This window comes from Ctenopharyngodon idella, chromosome 16 (genome assembly GCF_019924925.1).
Source record: "Ctenopharyngodon idella isolate HZGC_01 chromosome 16, HZGC01, whole genome shotgun sequence".
NCBI lineage: Eukaryota > Metazoa > Chordata > Actinopteri > Cypriniformes > Xenocyprididae > Ctenopharyngodon > Ctenopharyngodon idella.
The window spans coordinates 28,729,336-28,752,711 of NC_067235.1; the positions used below are offsets into that span (position 1 = coordinate 28,729,336).

Here is a 23,376-nt window from a genome sequence, read left to right on the forward strand (position 1 = left end):
CGTTCACTTATTCTGCACACGCTCCAAATGTTTTGGAATTGCTTTTTAGATTCACATGTGTCATGTTAATGCCCACTAGAAAATTCAATTGTTTAGAGGTTGCACTTTCATAGAAAAGGATACAATAAAGACAATGAAGATAATGAAGATCTCATTTATGCAACGTCACAGATGTTTCTTCTAAAAATTTCTTATTTATTAGCAGTGTTAATTTTGTTGACTAATAATTTTCGTCAAATACATTATTTCAATGACGAAAACGAGACGATAACTAAATAAAAACCAGTTATGAATGACAAAAACCATGACGAAAATCTACTGACATTTTCGTCAACGAATAAAAGCTAGACAAAAATGTTAGGAAGGGACAATTTGGGAAGAGATTCAGTCAGAATGATGACGCACATTTGAATTGTAACATGTTGATCTACCCAGCAAGAAATAAGCTGACATACACTTGCTGCATGTTTCATAAAAAGTTCAAAAATTTAAACGTCTGGGAGAAAGAGAAGAGTAGACATATGGATAAATATGCATGATAACGCAAAAGAGAGCTAAATTCAGTCCGGTTTTCTGTACGCACACAGAAAGCCACCTCTCAGATGTCAGCGCACGAGTACTGAATTGAGCTCTCTTTCACGTTTCTTTTTATGCTTGAACAGACAAATACACACAAAATTATGTCACAATTATGTTATGTCATGTCAGAATATCGGATCTGTGCATCCGGCCTTAAAGTGACAGCAGTCTAATAACCTGCTGCTGTCCATCATTAATGTTAAAAGAGATAAAAGAGATAATCACTCAATGCTCTTGACTGAATAATTTTAATAGCTTTAATAAGTATAATAATTGATGCATAACAATTTAACTAAACCCATTAGATTTTAGTCAACTAAATCTACTAGATTAAAACTTGAACAATTCAAATTACTAGAATATGACTAAAACTAAATGGAATTTTAGTCAAAATGCTGTCAAAATTAACACTGTTTTTTAGGAGAAAAAAACAAACACATGAGACAATATTTGACACATAAGAGTATAGAGCAATATGATTCATGTGGATAGCGTAGATTTTGAATCTGGTCTCCTGAGAATTTGATGAGAAATTAACTTTTGACTGTGGACGTTAATATCTTGGCAAATTAGTTTGAGACATTATTAAGATGTCTAAAGACTTGTGTGAAATCACTGGAATTTTTATCTCAGAAGAAACATCTGAGAAGCAGTATCCTTAAAAATTCTCTATTTAATCTCATTGCACTGTAGAAGCAACAACTGATATATTAAAAAGATCCGATGTGAGATTTTTCTTTCCTACAATATATTCAAATGCCAAATTATCATTTGATTGACACTGTTGACCTTATTAAAAACTCTAGAGGGGACATGTGAGATTACTTGGGTCTTTTTCTCAGAAGAAACATCTGGATTTTGAAGAAGTCTCCATCTGCTCTCTATTCAGTCTCATCACAGTCTAGGAAAAACAATCTCATTTGGGATTTTTTGTCCTTACAAGATAATTTATGCTAATTATTTACATTGCTGAATATATTGCTGAAGTCTTTTTCTCAGGAGAAAAATCTGAGAAGATTTAGACTTGTGAAGAAGTCTCCACTCGCCCTCCATTTAATCTCTTCACTCTCTAGGAGAAACAATTGAGATATTAAAGAGATCTTTCCTTTGTGATTTTTCTTTCCTATGGGCACATAGAAGTCTTGGCAGCAAATTTGAATCTCTGAGTGCTTTTATGAAACATCTGAAGCTCTAGATTTGAGCTATCTTTCATAATTAGGAGGAAGTGCAGCTAAAAGGCGTCCTGCGTTAGATAATTGTGGTCCATCCTTCCTAATTTTGCGAAAGCGAAAAAAAAAAAAAAAAAAAAAAAAAAAAAAATCAGTATTTGTCTGGTTATTAATTCAGCTCACAAATCCTTGATTATTTTCCAATCCTTTCCTCTGATAGGAGCCATCTCTGTTTGCCTTCCTCTCTCTCTCTCTTTCTCTCTCTCTCCTCTTTCGACCGGCCCGGCCTGCCTTCTCAATCGCCTGTTTTGTTTCCGCCTTTAATGAACAGTTGGATTCTTTTATTTCTCTACAAGTGCTGGATTTGTCTTATCAACCTCGTTCCCTTTGAGGGTTGCCAATTGGTTTTATCCACGGATGTATCATTTCCTAGGCTTCCTCTTTTTTCCCCTGCACAAAGAGAAAGAACCACTTCGTCAACAACCCTCTACGGAGAGACAGATTAAGAACCTCAACATCACCTAGCTTCCAGCGCCGCTCCCAACTGGTTTGTGTAAAACTCAATTAAACTGGTCCCTGCTGAATTCCACATTACAGTACATTAAACAGAAATTCTTCAAGCGTGATGACAAAGCTGCGGTACAGGAGTGTTTTCCGCCTCCGTCTATGGGGTTTTGGTCTCTCCTCTGCTGCGAAGAAGCTCAAAGACAAAGTAGGAAAACAAACTTTGTGCTTTATTTATCTGTGAAGTGGTAAAGGCGGCCAGTGGCCTTGATTGCAGTGTGTAAACAGCTTTAAACAGCTAATGTTCACTAATAGGAGTAGTGCGAGTCCTCTGACGATTAGAAGCAAATATTATCAAATGCTATGACATGTGGGAAATGCTGGTTTTAGCTTTAATCTGGAGGGAGAGAACAATAATATCAGCCTATGTATTCTAATCAAAACATTATTGAGCAAATGAACTGCTCAATAGTGGTCTTTGATATTACTTTGAAATTAAATTTCGGATGGATGGATGGATGGATGGATGGAACCAGTATATAAAAATGTGGTTTTCAAACTGATCACATAGAAATAAATTGAAATTGAAAAGAAATGTCTTAAAATGATTAATTGATATTTGATTATATAACAGCTGCCTCTCTAATATCCATCTGTCTTTGCATCTTGCCATGAATAATTATCATAAAGTATATTTTATGAAAGAAAAATCCCAAATGGGATCTATCAATTGTTTTTCATAGACTGCAATGAGATTGAATGGAGAACTTAGTGTTTTCTTCTAAAGATCTCAACAGTGCCTCAAACTATGCTTGTATTGGCCAAGATCCCAAAATCCTAAAAAAAAATCCCAAATTACCTCAATTGTGTCGCCTGTAAAAACAGCAGTATTCTCACATGAGTGTACTCTGGTGGTCTCAAAAGTGTCTCAAAGTGTGTTTTGATTTGCCAAGACACCAAAATCACATTCATACCTCAATGGAGGAACTAAATGGAGATGTTTGCTTCCACTGCTTCTCAGATTTGTCTCCTGAGAAAAAAACTCAGCGTATTTCCAGTTGTGGCCTAATGGTTAGAGAGTCAGACTTGTAACCTGAAGGTTGCGGGTTCGAATCTCAGTACCGGCAGAATGAAATGCATATCACAAATTCCGGGTATGAGACATCATACTTGGCTATGTGTCACTTTCACTTTAACATCTGTGTAATAAAATTTTTCTCAGGTATGTCAAGTAAATAAGTGAGACACATTCAGGCCTTTAGTTTGGACCAGTGCATCTCAGTCCTATCAGGTCTTTTGTGTGTGTGTCCTTTCCTCCCATCTGCCCTGGAATGCTGGAGACACTCTGAACCCTCTGTATTGCACCAGTAGTCGTTTTATGACACTGTTCATAATATCTGAAACACACACACACATGTGCCCACGCTGTGAGCAGGGTCAGGTGTTCTCCCCCAGCTGGGCTCCGGCCAAACGCCACTCCTTCATGTCTGCTTCGTTTTCTCTCTAGTGCGGCCCAGTACGGGTCAGCGGCTTCAGATGTGCCCTCCAAAATACTGCCCGACTGAAGGTCAGACTGTAGCCCACAACACACACACACACATGCATCAGCTGCACTGAACCACAGCGTCTCACAGATGAGTTTAGTGTTTATGTTTAAAGGTGTAATAAGTCATTTTTTTATTGTGCTGGTTGATATAGACGTCATCTATGTCATCATTTTTAGTTACTAATGTCAGAAATATTATTACTATTTTGCATTTCATAGTGTCCAATAATATAAATTAAATACACATTTACACATCAAAATATATTTATTTATGATAAACAAACAAACAAACAAACAAACAAATCAATCAACTGATGAGTATATATGTATTTCATTTATATTATTGGAAATATGATAAACATTTACTAACAACATTTGTATTTATTTGTTTTATTAATAAATAAATAAATTAAAAATGTTTAATAAATATTTATTATAAATTGTATTCATTTATTTTTAATAAATCATTTTGAGAAATATTTATGATAAATAAACAAATTAATTCTGATGTGTAAATATGTATTTTATTTGTATTACTGGAAATATAATAAATAAATACTATATTTGAATAATTAAATAAACTGATGTGTAAATATGTATTTCATACATATTTGATAAATATTTACTATAAATAACTTGTATTTATTTATGTATTTTATTAAAAATAAGTAAATAAATAAATAAATACTTTTAATAAATAGTTATTATAAATTAATTTAATTTATTTTTGATAGATATTTATAATAAATAAATAAATAAATGTTGATATGTAAATATGTATTTAATTCATATTATTGGATTTATTAAATATTTACTATAAATAAATTTTATTTAAACAAACAAATAAACAAAGTATTCGGCTGGTCATATGAAGGGACTTTTTTTTTTTTTTTTTCACACCACTGATATGGCTGGAGACCAGGGGTAATACTACTATGACTCACACCCACTTACCAGTCTTTCAGCAAATTAGTTACTACCGACTACTGGCCAAACATTGCATCACCTATTCAGAATTCATCAGCCGCATTTATAAGGGTTATAATATGTCTCCCCACTTTTAAGATCGTCCCTGCACCCCTGACTGGTGATTCTGGATGCAGACAGAGTGGTGGGGGGTTTCAGTGGGTTCAGGGGAAAGTTTGAAGGGGTCTGGAGAGGAAAAAGAGATGTGATGTAATTATCCGTCGCTGGCACCGAGGCACAACTCAACTCAGAAGGGATTCGGAGCAGAAAATCGCTAAAATCTGTTTACCAGTGAGCAGAATTCACTTCCTTCACGAGCATTTTGTGAGGACTCTGCCTATCTGAATAATTCATGCAGAAGAGCCATCGGCGAACCGGAGACTTCACAGGTAGAGCAATTCACAGGATAATCTGAGAGACTTCAGCTCAGAACCAGTCCAGCAGTAAAGCACCCAGAGCACAGACGTCAAACACTCAATTCAATTATTTCCTAGAAAACACTTATTCACAGAATGCATTTACAGGACCTTTAGTCAAGATGGTTAAAGCTGTGAAAATCTCCTCTAGCTCACAGTTAAAGGTACATAATAATTTTTAGTGCTAATTAAAAAACTTTTTACTCAAAAAAAAGTAGTATTTTTGAAAAATATGTTTAAAATGAAAAGTATCAGCCGTCTAGAAAAAACTGTTTTATTCTACAGAACATGGAACGGGTCACATCCTCATCAGCATCACCATGTTGATATCACATGACCAGATGTATCTTGCCAATCCACTTATTAATAATAACAATAGCTTTAAAATAATAGGACTGCCCCCTAATAGCTGACTAACCGTTAGTCGACGAGAAGAGGCTTAGTCTACCAAAATTTTATTAGTTGCTTAGTCGCAAGAAGAAAAAAAAACTCCACAGGAAGTGGCGAAGGCATTAAAGGCTCATTATTATTTTTTGTATGGTTTATTAATAAACGTATGATTAGTCAACTAATGCTTAAAATGAATGACTACTAGTTGACCAGAAAAATCTTTAGTCGAGGGCAGCCCTATTAAATAATAAATTATACTTTTCAAGTGCTCAAGGGGCTTTATAAAGCATAATTAAATATTTTTTACACAACTTAAGTAAATTAACTGATATATCAGCAAACACAATAGCATTTTGTTTTTAATTTACACTACCATTCAAAAGTTTGGGGTCAGTAAGATTTAAAATTAATTTAATTCAGCAAGGATGCATTAAAGGGTTCACCCAAAAATGAAAATTCTGTCATTAATTACTTACCCTCATGTCGTTCCACACCCGTAAGACCTTCGTTCATCTTCAGAACACAAATTAAGATATTTTTGATAAAATCCGATGGCTCAGTTAGGCCTCCATTGCCAGCAAGATAATTAACACTTTTAGATGCCCAGAAAGCTACTAAATACATATTTAAAACCGCTGTAGTCACATGAACTGCTTTAAACATGTCTTCGGTATCTTTCTGGGCATCTGAAAGTGTTAATTATCTTGCTGGCAATGGAGGCCTCACTGAGCCATCGGATTTCAACAAAAATATCTTAATTTGTGTTCCGAAAATGAATGAAGGTCTCTCGGGTGTGGAACGACATGAGGGTGAGTAATTAATGACAGAACTTTCATTTTTGGGTGAACTAACCCTTTAAATTCATCAAAGGTGTCAGTAAAACATTTATAATGAGATTTCTATTTAAAAATAAATGTTTTATTTTAAACTTTTTATTCATCAAAGAATCCTGAAAAAAATATATATTTTCACAAAAATATTAAGCAGCTGTTTTGTTGGGCCAACTGTTTTGAACATTGATAATAATAAGAAATGTTTCTTGAGCAGCAAATCAGAATATTAGAATGATTTCTGAAGGATCATGTGACACTGAAGACTGGAGTAATGATGCTGAAAATTCAGCTTTGACATCTTCATATTTAAATAGAAAACAGTCATTTTAACATTTTTTCACAATATTTCTATTTTTACTGTATTTTGGATCAAATAAATGCATATTTGGTAAACATAAACATATTTTCTTTCAAAAACATATTTTATACCTTACTTTTGAACGGTAGTATATTTTGATAAAACAGTATAGAATATTAGTTATCAGCCAAAACATGAAAAGAAAGATAAGCTTTTAATATCAGCGCATCACTAATGACAACATAACAAAAGAGCCTGTTAATGATTTTATGCATTTATAATTAGGTATCAATGTAAAGTCCAATTCCATTTGGGCTAAAGACAACTAGTGAAACTTAAAAAAAAAATACAGATTGCTTATATATACATCATACCTGAGTCATTCAGTTTTGATTTGAATTGCATTTCTTATTTTTTACAATTGTATTAGTGTGTCATTTTGTATTGACATGCCCAGAAAGCATGACATATTCTCAATTCAAATCCCCAAATTGAAATACAGTTTTTCTAATCTGGTCCAGCAAGCATTGATATTGTTTAGTCTTTTTTTCTCCTAGTAACAACTGCAACCTCTTACACACTCAAGCTGTATGAAAGACACACACACACACAACTGCAGCATTTAATTACCCTGCAATGAATGTACTAGCAGCACAGAACATCCTCTTGAAAAAGCCAACGCATCGATGTTCGTTGCTGAGACGATGATCAATGTTTCTCTCCGCCACCCACTGAAAAAAACCACAGAGGTTCACTTGCCTAATTCTTGACATGAAATATTACCCACACCACTCCAGAAAGCCTCGCCGTTTGGATGCTGGGACAGATAGCATCCATTCTTTTGCTATAAGAAACAAACAAACAAACAAAAAGCTCTTCGACCTTTCACCCAACACGGAACGTACAACTGATAAGTAAGCGCCAATTTCTTTTCTCTTCTGTGCATTTTTTTGCCTTTGGCCCAAGTTTCACCTTGCTGAGCCCATGCCCTTTATTAAAGGTAGTAATGGCTGCCGAGTCGCCTCCAGCTTTCTCAGATTTGTCAGTCATGAAAGGGGGAGGAAGCAAGATAAATCTTATTTCGCCAGCTAAGGGCGTCTATCTCCGCGACAGAATGAGAAGCCAGGCCAAAAAACACTCGCCGTGTGCGTTAGGCGGCACCGGCTTTAAGCCTTGTCCTCTCTGATCAAACCAGGATTTATGGAAGCATCATAACTTCCGACAACATCCAGGAGCTTATTAATTTTATATGTTTCTGTCCATTCCCTGATATTCCCAGCCTTGACAGTCACTCAAGATAAGCCAAAAGCTCCTGACAGGATAGAGTGTATATATATTTTTCTCTTTTCTCCTGCTGAATAGGTTGCAGCTGAAACCTTGAGAGGCATCGGCGTGAGTTGATTTGTCGACCGTCTTTTTTTTGTCTTCTCTCTCTTGCTGCCATTCCTAACGGTCTTTAAATCAACCCAAAGCCTGGCTCGAGTGAAAAGCAGGCAACCTCACGGCGACCGGAACCCAGAAATCACCCTCACTTATAAGCACACACAGAGAGTGGATCAAAACGTGCAACTGATAGTCAATCCGAGTGTAGTGGCACCACAAACAGATGTAAAAGTGATTTCTGCACCACTAGTGGCACCAAACTGAATAGCAAAAATAATGATGGCAGCAAAATTCATGCGTATAGCATGATTGCTGATTGGAACATTAACCCACAAATATCGCCTGTGAAGTATTTGTTAAAAACAAACAAAAACATATAAATAAGGAAATATTTCCTATGGATATAGCATTTAAAGTGCCGCGTGCTGGTAACAAAACGCCTATTACCATATCTGAATTTCCTCAGGTTTCGTCAGCGCTTGATACACAGTGATTTTTTCCGTATCAATTCCAGTGCAAGTCCTCATCCTATTGAAGTGCATGCGAAGTGGATTCGCAGAGCTGAAAACAGCATCTTCTCAACATGTCAACAACACAAACCAAACTCTTTTAGGCCTCAGCTACAGCTACAGTGTTTGAGGGTGGGTCAAAGTAGGTGTCTTTTGCAGGCAGCCAATAAAGATTATAGGCTGGCATTATGCAAATTTGTTACATTATTACGTAGGTATGTAACAGGAAGTGAGACTGGAATTGATGACTCGTTTCAGCAGTTCAGAATCGATTCTTTCTCTTAGGAGACAGTAACTTGTCTCCTTATGCACTTTGATCTTTAAAACTTTGCAGATCTTTTACATTCACAAACAGCTATATTACACAGATAATATTTGAAAAATAGGGATCTTAAATGACCTCGAGTTATAACATGATTTTCAAACAACATTTTTATTTGGAACAACACTTCGAATAGCTCCCCCTTCCTGCAGTTGCCTTGAACTCACCTTTGCTTTCCCAAAGATCGCACTTCATTCTCTTAATTTTTCCTTCTGTCGAAATAAAATTATTTTATTTATAAATACCACATAAATTGGCTGCTATGAATTTTAGTCATGTACTTACACTAAAGCCAGTGATTTCTAATCGTCTTGTTTCTAACGATAATCATAACAGTACCATTATGTATAAAATTCATTTGTGATTCTAAAACATCCCCTGCGAAGTTAATTTATATATATATATATATATATATATATAATTAATATATTATATTTTAATTATATATATATATATATAATTATTTTTATAATATACACAACTGTTTGTGATCAATGCCACAATATCACAGTCAACAACGGAAATACATATTGAAAACACTTTTTTCTAATTCCTCGCACCTAAAACACATGGAATTAAAAGTTGCAAAACACTCACAAATTCACCATTACATTTCAAGAATGCATATTACTTACTTAATTTGCGTGGCCGGTCATGCAAGATCATTGCGCGGCTTTTGTTCAGATCCCGTTTCATTGCTTTTCACATCATGGCAGCATAAGTTCATGTGCCATAAAGTTTCATGTGCCTCTATAAACGGTAATGACCTCTGCCATGTAAGGATGATGACAACATTAGGCTCTCTTTATGACAATACCCACAGAGACTGGACAGATGGCGCTACCATCACCTCATCACCAAACTCTCCCTCCCTCTGCAGTGCAGTGAACAGGAATAGAGCAAGGGGTTGTTAACCAGAGCGTTAGTTATGGGGTGGTCAGGAGGCTTGTTTATGGTCTGAGGGATGAATGCGAGAAGGACAGGCAAACTATACTGACACAACACATGCCACAATAACTATGACTATTATTTGGGTTGAGTGATTTATTAAAACAAAATTTAAATTATGAGCAAAATTCTGATTCAGATAATAAGTGCTTTACTTTACTGTTGCAGCACAATATATATGTGGGTAAATATTGATGCATATTGTAATATTGGGGAATATAAATGAAAATGATTGTTAATGCTTTTTAACTAGGTGAAAAAAACTTATGAAATATATTCTTTAAAAAGTCTTGAAGCTAGTCTTAGAAACTGATGGATTTCATTGTCAAACACCTTGTGTGATAAAGGCATGAAGACAGTTTAGATCTGAAGAAAGAGAGATTTGATTTGAGGACAGCAATGGTGAAACACATCTTGGTTAAAGTGATCTGGTGCGCAGGTTTGGGAGAAGAGAGAGAGGGATAGAGAGAGTAAATGGATATAAAACCATCACGCAGGTCACCAGCCGCCCACTGTGTGAGGATGGATGGCGGTCCAGGCATGTTGTCTCCTCAGCTGTACCTGCGGCCACAGGGCTGCACTCTTTATGCAGCATAAAATTACTGTCAGCCCCCATGTATACCTCCTCCGACAGGTCACTAATGCCACATACACGTTATATTCAGACATTTACTGTACACTTTCCCTTATGTACCATTATCGTTGGCTCTGTCGTTAAAGGGAATGGAAATTCTGTTATCATTCACTCACCCCTCATGTCGTTCCAAAACCCTATGAGTTTCTTTCTTGCGTTGAACCCAAGAGTATAAATTTTCCTATATGATAAAACTGGATGGTCACAATTCACTGTCAAACCATTAAGATTTATTAAAGGTACACTACTTTTGGCCCTCTAGAGGGTAAAAAACAAAACTGCATGCATTTTGCAGAAGAACTTTGTTAATATGTTTATCCTACTGGTTATCCTACTGCTCATAAAACATTCACTATATTCAAATAACTAGCTTCCGGCAGACGACAGTACACATACTGTGCAAGTCGGCTTGCGCCAAATGAGTAACCCATGATGCGATGTATGACGTAGGAGTAGCGTAAGCTTAGACGCCTCTCGCGGTCCAAACAAATATGTGTCGGGTCAGAGGTTACTCTTCCGCTGCAAATTGATGCGTATGGGCGTCTGCCGGAGGCTAGATATTATAGTTAATAAAGTTTTAAATATGGACATTTTCAGATTTTGTTCGTCTGAAAGAAGATATATACACCATCATATACAGTCATATACACCTAGGATGGCTTGAGGGTGAGTAAATCATGGGATAATCTTCATTTTTGGGTGAACTAACCCTTTAAATCAAACGCTTCTTTCTCCACGAATAAAGCCATTTTTATGCCTGACTTTTAAATGGTCAATTTGTTCTACTAGTTTCTGAGACTTCAGAGGGTTCAAGAGCTTATAAGGCAAAAAGAATATGTAGGCTCTTTCAGGAGAGTAATTTTCCATTCAATTATTCTATAGTTAAACACTCACAGATATGTCAACGACTCTTTTTCAAGTGCTCCTTGTTGATTATGCTGTGAGAACGTATGATGATGTTCATAATCACATTAGCTTTCGGTTCTTAATCGTTTGGTGATAAGTGCTCCATTCTGCCCGTGTGTAAAGATACTCGAATCCAAACTTAAAATCAACACACAGGAAAGCTTCTAAATCCACTTATGCTGATGTCCAAAGGCGCAAGATAGATAATCACAATAATGTGCTTAAACATGGTGAAAAATGTCTGCAGATGGAAAAATAGCTACTGCGTGGGTGGATTTTACCGATTTAGAAACGAGAAATGAGCATCACGGTACATATAGATCGAGTGTGAAGAATCTCAGCACACAAAACAAGAATTGTCACCCCACTGTACACAAAGAAAAAATAAACATGAAAATATAGCCACTCTTTCTACTGTAGACATCTATTTTACTGAGCTTTGTAGCCCCATCATCTCACATGCATGGAATATCAAAGAAATATGTGTCCTGAGAAATCACACCTGTCTCTGTGACAGCCGCAGGCTCTGTAAACAGCAAAAAAAAAAAAAAGTCAAGGGAGCTCAATTTTGTAGCCAATCAGAAATCTAGCAAATCAGAGATCGCTCTCGGCCTGTCAATCATTCTGGAGGGAGGGTGTGTGGTTGAATGTATGGGGAATCTCATAAACAGACATGTCCATATTTTATATATATGTTATATAAATTATTAATATGTTATATAAAGTTATATGATATTCTCATTACTGTAAAAAAAAAAAAAAAAAAAAAAAATATATATATATATATATATATATATATATATATATATATATATATGTGTATATAAATAATTTTTTTTTACAGTAATGAGAATATCATATAATTTTATATAACATATTAATTATTTCTTTCTTTTTATTTTTGGGGTGATATATGGCCAGAACATTCTTATAGCATGTTTATATTCTATATTGTTTAAGTAGCCTCCATGAAGAGCTCAACATAACAGATGCTTTGCAATAATCTACTGATTTATTGTGGGATACAGGAAGTGGATTGTTTACTGTCTCCTGAAGGCTCCGCTCCAGACAGTGTTAAAGCTCAGCTCTCACATTGACACTGAGATCTGTCTGCCCTCTGGAAATCGATGCACAGGCATTTCTCAACATCGATTATACAATTATGCAGGTTAAATCATCAAGCCCACACACACTCTTACAAGAGAGGACGTGTGTGAGCACTCTTGAAACACACACACACACATTCACTCACTCCAGGTGCAGGTACTTCATGAGCTGATTAGAAATGCCACGGGGGAGTTGAACATCACTCTTAGCAGCTCCAGAGCTACACAATTGAATCATAATTAATAGTAGCAGCAGGAGGTTGTGATCCACACACACTCTCTCACACACACAGCACTACTAAAGCTGTACATACTGACAAATTATGCAGAGTGAAACACAGCAGTGTCACTAAAGCCTTCTACTTAAAGAACCAGTAATTCATATTTGAACATACACCATGCTAGTACCATGTTTTTCTATTTACCATAGTTTTACCATGTTAATGAATGTGCACCATGGCAATATCATGTTGTTTTGAACAGGCAACATGGTAATACCATTTTTCATTTATAGTATTGTTTTTTTTTTAATTATTGTACCATAATACCATGCTTTTCTGAATATGTACTATAGTAATATCATGCTTTTTTGAATATGTACCATGGTAATACCACAATTTTTAATTACCATAGTATTGTTTTTGAATACCATGTTTTTCTTTGAATATGTACCATGACAATACTATGTTTACTTTGAATATGCACTATGCTAATACCATGTTTTTCTATGAATATGCAACATGATAATGCCATGTTTTTTTTTAATATGCACCATGCTAGTACCATGTCTTTCCCCCACTGAATTATGTTTTTTAAAATATTGTAGGATAATACCATATTTTTCATTGACTATAGCATTACCATGGTTTTGAATATGTAATGGTATGGTAATACGATTTTTTAATTACCATAGTATTATTTTTTTTAATATGTACAATGATAATACCGTGTTTATTTTTAATATGCACCATGATAATATGCACGATGGTAGTATGCTGTTTTAAAGATTCAACATGGTATTACCATTTTTTTTTTTACATTTCTGTTTTCTTTTTTTTAAATATTGTACCATGACACCATGTTTTTCATTTACTATGAATGCTATGGCATTACAAATAACTTTTTTTAATATGTACCATGGTAATATCATGCCTTTCTGAATAGGAACCATGGTACTTACCACGTTTTTTCATTACCATAGTATTATTATTATAATTTTTTTTTATATGTACTATGATAATACTATGTTCATTTTGAATATGCACCATAGTATTACAATGCTTTTAATTTACCATACTTTTTTGTAAGTGTTGGTTTGGTATATATTCACGCTCTTTAAGATCACAAAACTCTGGACTTCTGGTTGTACCTAGGATAGCTAAGTCCTCTAAAGGAGGGAGAGCGTTTTCACATTTGGCTCCTAAACTATGGAATAGCCTTCCTGATAATGTTCGGGACTCAGACTCGCTCACCCAGTTTTAAAGACGCATCTCTTTAGCCAAGCATTCTCATAAAGCATCTCATATCAGATCAATTGCACATGACTATCTTTGCTTAATGTTATGAACAGCAGCTACGCTAATTATTCTCCATTTGCTTTTCTGTTTTATCTCGGGACGCCCGTCCCGAGGTGACTAGAGAGTACATCAGCTTCAGTTTGGATCCAGCCTCTTAAGAAGACCTCAGATGACCAACACTTTTGAAGAGACGGCGCCAACTCCTGCGAGGACTTCAGAAGACGCAACATCTGGATCAATACGCACATTCCCAAATTTCTATATATCCTAATTATTGTTAATATGTAATTCATTTTTCCAGGAGCTCATTGCTTCTACCTTCCATTAAATTGCTAACAGTGATTGTAAATTAATTGCCTAAATTATTACATTATTAGCTAACTGCATTCTCTAAATTGTAATGTTGACATGCATTCTCTGTAAAGCTGCTTTGAAACGATATGTATTATGAAAAGCGCTATACAAATAAATGTGAATTGAATTGAATTGAATATATGGTTATATTCAAATGGAACATGAATATGGTAATGACTCCGTACCATTTCATATATACAGTACCATGGTACTGTCATCATTGTGCCATAGTACTCAGTCTCACTTCGACAGGTTGAAAACAGCAGCTGCAATGACCTTATTTTAACTTTCAATCCTCCTGTTACTAGCCATAAAATGTTAAAGTTTGTCAAATATAATGTCAATGTTCAACACGATTCCCTTTGTTAGCCTCTGGTCTCAGTACGACATTGTATTGTTTAAGTAAACTTTATGTCCAATAAATGTCTATGTTTATGTGTGAGTGTGTGTATGTGTGTGTGTGTTTGTGTGTGTGCTCATCTTAAAATTATGCAACTCTCTCCCCGTCTCTCTCTCTCTCTGACCGTCTGTTCTTGCAGCCTGGCTCACTGCAATCAATTATTGTTACGGTGGAATCATTAATAATTTCCTAATGAAAATGATTCTGTTGATCTCTGTTGTATTTTAATTAAACATAATTACGCTGGCGCTCAGAGCTGTGGTGGGGACCCCTTCAGGGTACAACCCAGTTTTAACACCCTGATAATGAAATTTTACATTGTGTGCAGTTGTTTGGTTATTATGCGTCGCAGTATTTTCCGCTGTTCAAAGATAAGAGATAATAACCCTGGCACCTCCGTGTGCTTTGCCTCCGTGCCTTTCAAAGAGGAAGATGAAATGAAAACAATTTAATGGCCTTAACAGTTTAAAACATGACAGCGTTTGTCTTTTGTGTCGTTCCAAACTCAGCTGGCATGTGTCCGTCTTCTAGCGCTTTATTGTCAGCGTGAAACCCCTCACCCAGCACTGCGCTTACACAAAGACATGCACGCAAATGGAGATAAATATACGTTTGAAGGTTCGGTTTGTACAGTGATGAAACGGTTCGCTGCCTATTAGGGTTGGGAATCGAGAATGGGTTCTTATTCAGAACCGGTTCCAAAAAAATATGGCAACGGAATCACATTAGGTTATGATAACGCTTCCTAGTGTTTTCTGCATTGATGCTGAATCTGCAGCACCACTGCAAAATAAATCATATTTAGTTGTGAGTTTGAACTGAATGTTATGAGGCAGAAATTGGTGCCAATAATTAATAAAAAGACATTACATGCAATGACAGTGTTAGCGGGCCCGCCCCCCATGCCGGCTTCGCCGGTTCGAATCCGAGTGGGCGAGTGGAGTAGGACTATTACATTTGGAGGCCAGGGGAGTGAGGTTTACACGTACAGCTCTTACTAGCTTGCCTCTGTTACACTCACCCCCTAACCTCTCTCCCATCCGGGTCACGGCACCAAATGTAACCTCTACATTTCTACTCACCCCACTCTGAGCGGGATTCAAACCAGCGTCTCCGGCATGTGAGGCAGGTGCACTAACAAGGACACTAAATGCCGCAGTATCTAGTGTCAGTCACTAGAACTAGCCTCTTGAGGCCAGAGGAGTGAGGTTTACATGCACAGCTCTTACTAGCTTGCCTCTGTTACACTCACCCCTTTAAACCTCGCTCCCATCCGGGTCACGGCACCAAATGTAACCCCTCTGATTCTAGTCACCCCACTCTGAGCGGGATTCAAACTTCCGGCATGGCATGATTCAAAGCATTTCCAGCATGGGAGGCGGGCACACTAACAAAGACCACAGCCGTCAGTCACTAATGAGTTGTCAGTTTAATTACTTTTGTTTAGAACTTTTGTTAAAGGCAAGACACCACAGGTGAATAAGTAAAAAATTATCATCATACAGATATCAGATATCATCATAATTCCCAAGCTGATTAATCACAGTCCATTAAGACAATTGTTTTGTACTACAAGTTTTCTAAAATGTTATGTATAATATGCAAAGAGAGACATTTTCTAATTAAATATGCACACATTTGCATGCATTTCTATAACAGAAAACTAAACACTGGATAAAGCCATTTTCAAAATTCTTGTTTTATTTGACATATGTGACCCTGGACCATAAGTCATAAGTCGCATGGGTATATTTGTAGCAGTAGCCAACAATATATTGTATGGGTCAAAATTATCGATTTTTCTTTTATGCCAAAAATCATTAAGATATTAAGTAAAGACCATGTTCCATGGAGATATTTTGTAAATTTCCTACTGTAAATATACAAATTTATTTTTTGTGAGTAGATATACATTGCTAAGGACTTCATTTGGACAAATTTAAAGGCGATTTTCTCAATATTTTGATTTTTCTGCACCCTCAGATTCCAGATTTTCAAATAGTTGTATCTCGAACAATGTATAAATGTATAAATCTCAATTTAAAAAAAATGACCCTTATGACTGGTGTTTGTGGTTCAGGGTCACATATTAGATCATATTAGACCATACATCAAAAACATTATCAATGCAGGAGAAAAAAATCACCATGTTTTTAGGGGAAAAAAAAGTTATATAAAACAGGTGAATGATATATGAATAAATCCTTCTGTAAAAAGAATAAAACCGGTTTGGTGTATTTGGAGAAAACAGGTTTTTAAAGTATTATAATTGAAATCTGCAGATGCAAATAGATAAAGTGTAATAACAATGTATGTGTATTATGGATGTTTTCTTTCAACTAGTCTAAAAGAAGACATGTTATGGAAGCAAAATAGCCCAAAATCTCAAAATTGACCAGTGCATGAAAAAACAATGGTTTTGCCTGTAGTGTCTTGCCTTGATATATGAACTAGGACTAATTATTTGGAGGGGTTCTTTCTTCAAAGGTACTAAAAGAATCATTGGAATCGTTAAAGAATCAGTGGAATCATTGAAGAACTGGTTGTGGAATCAGGATCTGAACCAGAATCTTTTAGCTCTTTATGATTCCCATCCCTAGTGCTTTCCATCCCAGAGAGAAGATGAGAGACAGAAGATTATGAAAGAAAAGGCAGGAGGTCAAGGCAGCGATGGAGGTCAAGGTAACATGTCTCTGCTCTGACTCTGTCACAGCAAATGCACAATAGAGATGTGTGGAGGAGAATCAGATGGAGAGGAATTACAGAATATGAGCCGCACAAAGACACAGTGAATTAGTCCAGTCCTGCGGTCTATGAGCTTATGTAAAACGCTCTCGTTACACTGGTCAATTTCCACACGCACAATGGCCAAATTTCCCCCTCGACTCCTCTGACACGCTCTATCTGACTGTTCCTGCTTTTAAGAGGCTTAGAGGAAAAATTTAGGTGACCTTTAAATAATCAGACACACTAGAGCAGAATATCTGCGGTCCAAATGCACAAGAGCTCAACTGTCTGGTGCCAAATTTCAAAAGAATAAATTTGATTTTGAGTGTCATTTCAGTGTCTGACAGGCACATTGACTTCACATTTAAGTTACATAAATAATAACATTGGCTTTAAGAAAAAATAAATGTCATATTTGCAACAATTCAAGCTTTCTCAGTCAATTTAGTCACAAAGAGCCAGACTTTTAATTCTCACTATATATCTGGCCAAGAACCGCCCACTAACAAAGGACTTTTCCATTGTTAGTGGGCGGTTCTTGGCCAGATATATAGTGAGAATTAAAAGTTAGTGAGAATTAAAAGTCTGACTCTTTGACCATCTAAATGACATGCAAATCGACCAATCACAGTTTATTTTGTTTTTGCATGCTTTTTACAGGGAGGTTTATCTAAAATAGTTGATTCATCAAGCTTTGTAATGTTCATTCAAAAGTACCAAGTAGACCAAAAATGTCAATAAAAAACATAACAATTGTGAAGTTCTTGCACAGGTCAATCCTGAATCCCTACTAGCATCTACATTCGGAAATGGCAATAAACATTTAATTTGAGCTAAAACTGAGAAATAACGAGGAAAAAGACGAGGCAGAAAAAGATGGAGTATAATAAGACAAGTGTTTGTTAACAGTTGTGTTGTCCCTAGTTTCCCTGATTATTCTCGATCTGCTATTTTCAGTGAGAGTCCTCCATCGGTCGCTCGGAGCCGCCCGCAGGGAATCAAACACGCCCAACAGGCCTGAATATAATAGATTAAACTGTAAGGATTGTGGGATGCATTTATTTCTGAAGCAACCACACAATTACCATCTTCACCATGTGTGTCTGTTCATAGAAAGTGTTTTAGCACAGTGAGGGTGATGTTGTGTACATACTGTAGACTGGACTGTGAACATTCAAGGCCTTGAGAGAACGCTGATGCAACTATTCGCAATAAAATGTAAACAAATCTTTGCTGTATCCTAAACAAGGATGTCAGCCAACAGGAAAAATGTGCATTATTTTCTTCCTCGTCAGAGTCTCATCAGTTTTTTTTTAATACTTATTCATTTTACCCCTCATTTTTTGGCTAATACTTACAAAAAAAGTGCACGTCCAAAATAAATAAATAAATAAATAAATAAATATTTTCATGTTATGGCTGAATATGATAAATGGTATTAAAATATATTAAAATTTTATATTCAATTTCTAAATAAATAAATGCTACAAGTGAATTTAGGCATCATTACAAATGCACAATATGAAAATTCATCATTTATTTTGACATTTGCTAAATATACATTAGATGACACCAAAGATGGTATAAATGTAAAACTAGGAGAAAATGAGCATGCAGTTACAATTAAATAACCAATCAGACCAATCGACATCTAGAACCGTAACTGTTTGCTAAAATACAGTCCAGAAGAGCTGAATCGGTGACCTCGCAGTTGAATCGTTCTCTCTCGCTAATAAATACGAAGGCAGAGAAGAAATTATAGAGACTTAACACAACACTCCAGAAATCCTGTTATTAGCCTTTTTGTTTCCCATATTCAGTCTCCTGGCAAAAAGATTAGACGATTTTAAAAGAACTGCATAATCTTCTTTAACAGCTTATCAAAACTTTAATGATTTGCTGATAAAGCGCACAAATGAAGGCGCTGGTAAAGAGGATCAGCCCCCCAGTGCAGTGCAGTGATTAGAAGATGAGAGCTGGGAAACGAAAAATCCCACGTCTGCCTCGTGTTCACTTTGAAGGGGAAGAAACTCTGTTTCAGCGCAGAGGAGAGTCATAATCATCCAAAAAACATTCGGCTAAATGAGAGCTCTTACTCTGGAATCCTTGTACTTTGCTTATTTATTTATTTATACATGCATCTCGGTGTAATATGGCCGTCAAAGCATTCAAAGTGCTCATAAGGAACAACACTTCATATTGTCAGGTCAGCATGATTCCCTTACACAAATCAAATATGTCACGAAAACCACAGTTTTTGTTAAAATAAAATTGCAAAAACACAGTTATTAGTGCTGCTTGTTAGGCTAATAACTCAATTTAGCCAAATTACTAAATTAGCTAATACCTCAGCTAATACCTCTTACCTTCTTGAGAAGTGGTCTGCTATAAAGTTTCTAAGCAATTGGTCAAGAAAAAAATCTGTTGACTTACATTGAAGGACTCAAGCCATATATAGAGACCACCCACAACACCCTAACAACTACCCGGCAACACCCTGACAACCATCCAGAACACCCTAGCAAACCATGCAGCAATGATCTGGCAAAAACCCAAAAAACCCTTTAAACAGAGTGACATATTCTACTCTGAAAATCCAGTTCAACAGTAAAACTGTGCTAACTTGCTATTAGCCACTACCACAACATCAGAAAAAAAAAAAAAGAAAAAAAAATTATAATGACAGAAAGCAGTCTCTGATCAACCCAGACTCATACGTGCCTCTAGCTACATTTTTGCAAAACTGCAAAAAACATACAGAACCTATACATTAGAGCTGCACGATTAATCGTTAAAAGATCGCAATTTTGATTCAAACATCCGCTCGATCTCATTCCTAAATGACAAAGATTCGCCTTTGTCTATTAAACCTTAGACAAAATCACACCAGAACATTCAGATCTGCATTTGCACTGCCGCTGAGCCAGCGAGAGCAGTTGTCATGTACAGGTATGAAACAGCTTTACAAACAATATTTTCAACCACACAGTATCATAATTTCTGTTTTACAAGTAAGCAATAAGGTACGAGAGGCTGTGCTGTATTGTGAATAAGTCAAGGCTGAAGGGCGTTGTTAGGCACGACGCGAAGCTGAGTGCCTGCAACCCCTTCAGCCATGACTTATTCACGATACAGCACTAGCCTCGAGTACCTTATTGCTTTTATAAAACGGTTACCACACAATACAAATATTAAAGCCAAAAATATGTATCAATGCAACTTTCATGAAGTAAAGTTTCACTAAAAGCCCTCCTTCTGCCGGAAAAAATAGTCCCTGACCGTGAACAGCAACAGAAGTTATATTATTACGCCATTAGATGGCGGCAAAGACGGTCTTTATGAGTGTGTCAGTCAGTAGCGAAGACTTTTACATTGAAAAGACTGAATTGTTGTGAACACGGAACAAGACGCAACTGACAAATGCTTTGACTAGCGCTGTCAGTCACGGGAAAACCCCTTAACTGTTAAAAGGACAAGATAATACATTGGATATTTAAACAGATTTTTAAACAGGTAAAAAACTCGCTCAATCGATCTTTCTCACAATACTCTTCTACATAACACAGTAAGCTTTAATGAACAATATCAATTGAGAACATACAGTTTATGTTGCTAAGAGTGGTTGCTAAGGGTGTTGTGTAGTGTTACACAGAACCGTTGGGTGAAGCAGTCATAGCCGTGTTTTATCGTGAATAAAACACAGCTATTGACCAATCAGAATCAAAGACAGGAACTAACCGTTTTATAAATATTCATATTATCACAGACGTACTCAGATAAAAGTTTATAGTTTGGATAAAAACACTGATGTCTACGAAAGCGATCAAAATAGAGGAAATCACCTTTTGAATTCAAATAACGGTTGTATTGATTACATTGTTCCGTCACCAGGTGGTGACAAAGTGACTGTTAAAAATGTATTTGTCATTGAATCATTCATTCAAGAGATTTGTTCAAAAAAATGCTGATTCATCCAGTAATGAAACAAGTGAAGTATTTATGAGTCATTGAATCATTCATTCAAACTGATTTAAAAAAAAAAAAAATCATTCAGATTCATTAAACATTTTAAATAGACTGCAGCAATTGACATTAATCAGAACCTCTAGTAAATTACGTTATCTTGTTTAGTTGTCTGTTCAGAATCGTGGGAGAATCATGAGCTCTGTTTAAAACAAACAAACAAACAAACAAACAAAAATCACGATTCTCAATTTATCCAGAATCGTGCAGCTCTACTATACATATAATTCACTGCAGGTTCCAGCTCAAATGAACACTAGAGGCAGTAAAACACCAACAACTTTTATTCCTGTTAACACAAATTATGATTACAGGGGCAAATTATCGCTTCATAAAGGCTTATTTTCATATAGTTCCTTGCACAATATATATATGTTATGATCTCAAAATACTTGTAATACATTTTGAGGTTCGCATCACATTACCAGCTCCATATGTATGGCTTTTCTAACATTGTAAACTTGCTTAGTAGCTCACCTGGTACAGCGTTACACTTGCGATGTGGAGTGTCGGTTATGAGTCCCGTTAGTCACAACACTCAACAAAAGAGCTCAAAGACTTGTAGAATCCAAATAGCATGAAATTGTTGCTTCAGGAAAAGCATTTTTACCTCATGTTTTCTTTCAAACGCTATAGAGCATTAACCTTTTAGCGCTACTCACTGGATATTTCATTTCCAAAATGCCACGATATGTACCGTACATCAAGCAACATAATAAAAAACGATGCCAGATTCATGTTCATCTTTGGATAAAACTGACCACGCTTTTACTGAAAATGTATAAAAAAGTGTTGCAAAACGTGCAAGTAGCAACGTAATATGATTTTGCAGAAATGTCTCCACAGGCATGTATTTCCAGTGACCCTGGGTTGGAATTTATTTTGAGTTTACAGTAATAACTGTATAAATGAGTCTGATGGAAACAAATAAGGTTAGCATTGTAGGAGTTGTAACATGTTGCTAGCTGTGTGTGTGAAGTTTAGACAGCATGTATGGGTTATTAAATCTTAATGTTGCGTTTGAAGCCCAGATGATTCACTACACATGTGCAGTTTGATGCATGAAGAAACATGCGTGTATCCGTCACGTCTGTCTTAGGGCCATCCGCTGTTGACAAGCATTTGCAAACACAGAAAATAATGTCAACAAAGCAAATGTCAGCAAATGACATTTGTCAAAGCAAAATCACAATGACCTGTGACCCCACAACCTTACATTACAAATCGCAATGCTAATAGATGTAAGAGACACGGGAACCAAAGCCACACTAAACATCTTTGAGCATGAATTGTACACACACACACAGGTCAAAAAGAAAGAAAGAAAAGCGATGCAGATAGCAGAAGTGTGCAGTGCATGTGTGTTTGGTACGGGGCAGATAAAGCATCCTCTTACCTTTGCTGTAAACCACACAGTTGTTCTTGTTGTCGTCTGCTCCCTGCCAAGTCACATCCAGCAGCCACCTGGGGCCTGCGTTCAGCACCAGTGGGACGTGCGGCTTTGTCTTCTGCAGAGGTGGAGATAACACACACACATACACACAACAATCATTCATTTATTTAGGGACAAGCTCATAATCACAAGGAACTTTATGATGTTCAACAGGGCTCAACAATAAAGATCAGATATTTACTTGCAGTTTCAACACAGAGAGTGTGACAGTTTTGGGTCAGTTGATGGAACAGACACTTTTTACATAGTTTTACAAATTTAAAAGTTTGGTTTTCTGTGATGTATTCTTCTAAAGCAATAAGCCTCAAGAAGCCATGGTTTACAGTGAATTTATAACCCATGTTGGGAGGTAATGCATTACAAGTAAATTGAGTTACGTAATCAGATTACTTT

General features: G+C 36.1%; 1 protein-coding gene across 3 annotated transcripts in view; it reads right to left on the reverse strand.

Annotated features, from left to right (window-relative positions):
- Positions 1-23,376, reverse strand: part of zfpm2a (zinc finger protein, FOG family member 2a) — a 184,424-nt gene that overhangs the window by 39,313 nt on the left and 121,735 nt on the right. For 2 of the 3 annotated variants that reach the window (XM_051866229.1, XM_051866228.1), the window contains one exon: positions 22,927-23,038. In XM_051866229.1, the coding sequence (XP_051722189.1) occupies positions 22,927-23,038 (112 nt within the window). Of the gene's footprint in view, positions 1-21,832; positions 22,639-22,926; positions 23,039-23,376 lie in introns of those variants that run through there. The other variant, XM_051866230.1, reaches the window with a different exon arrangement.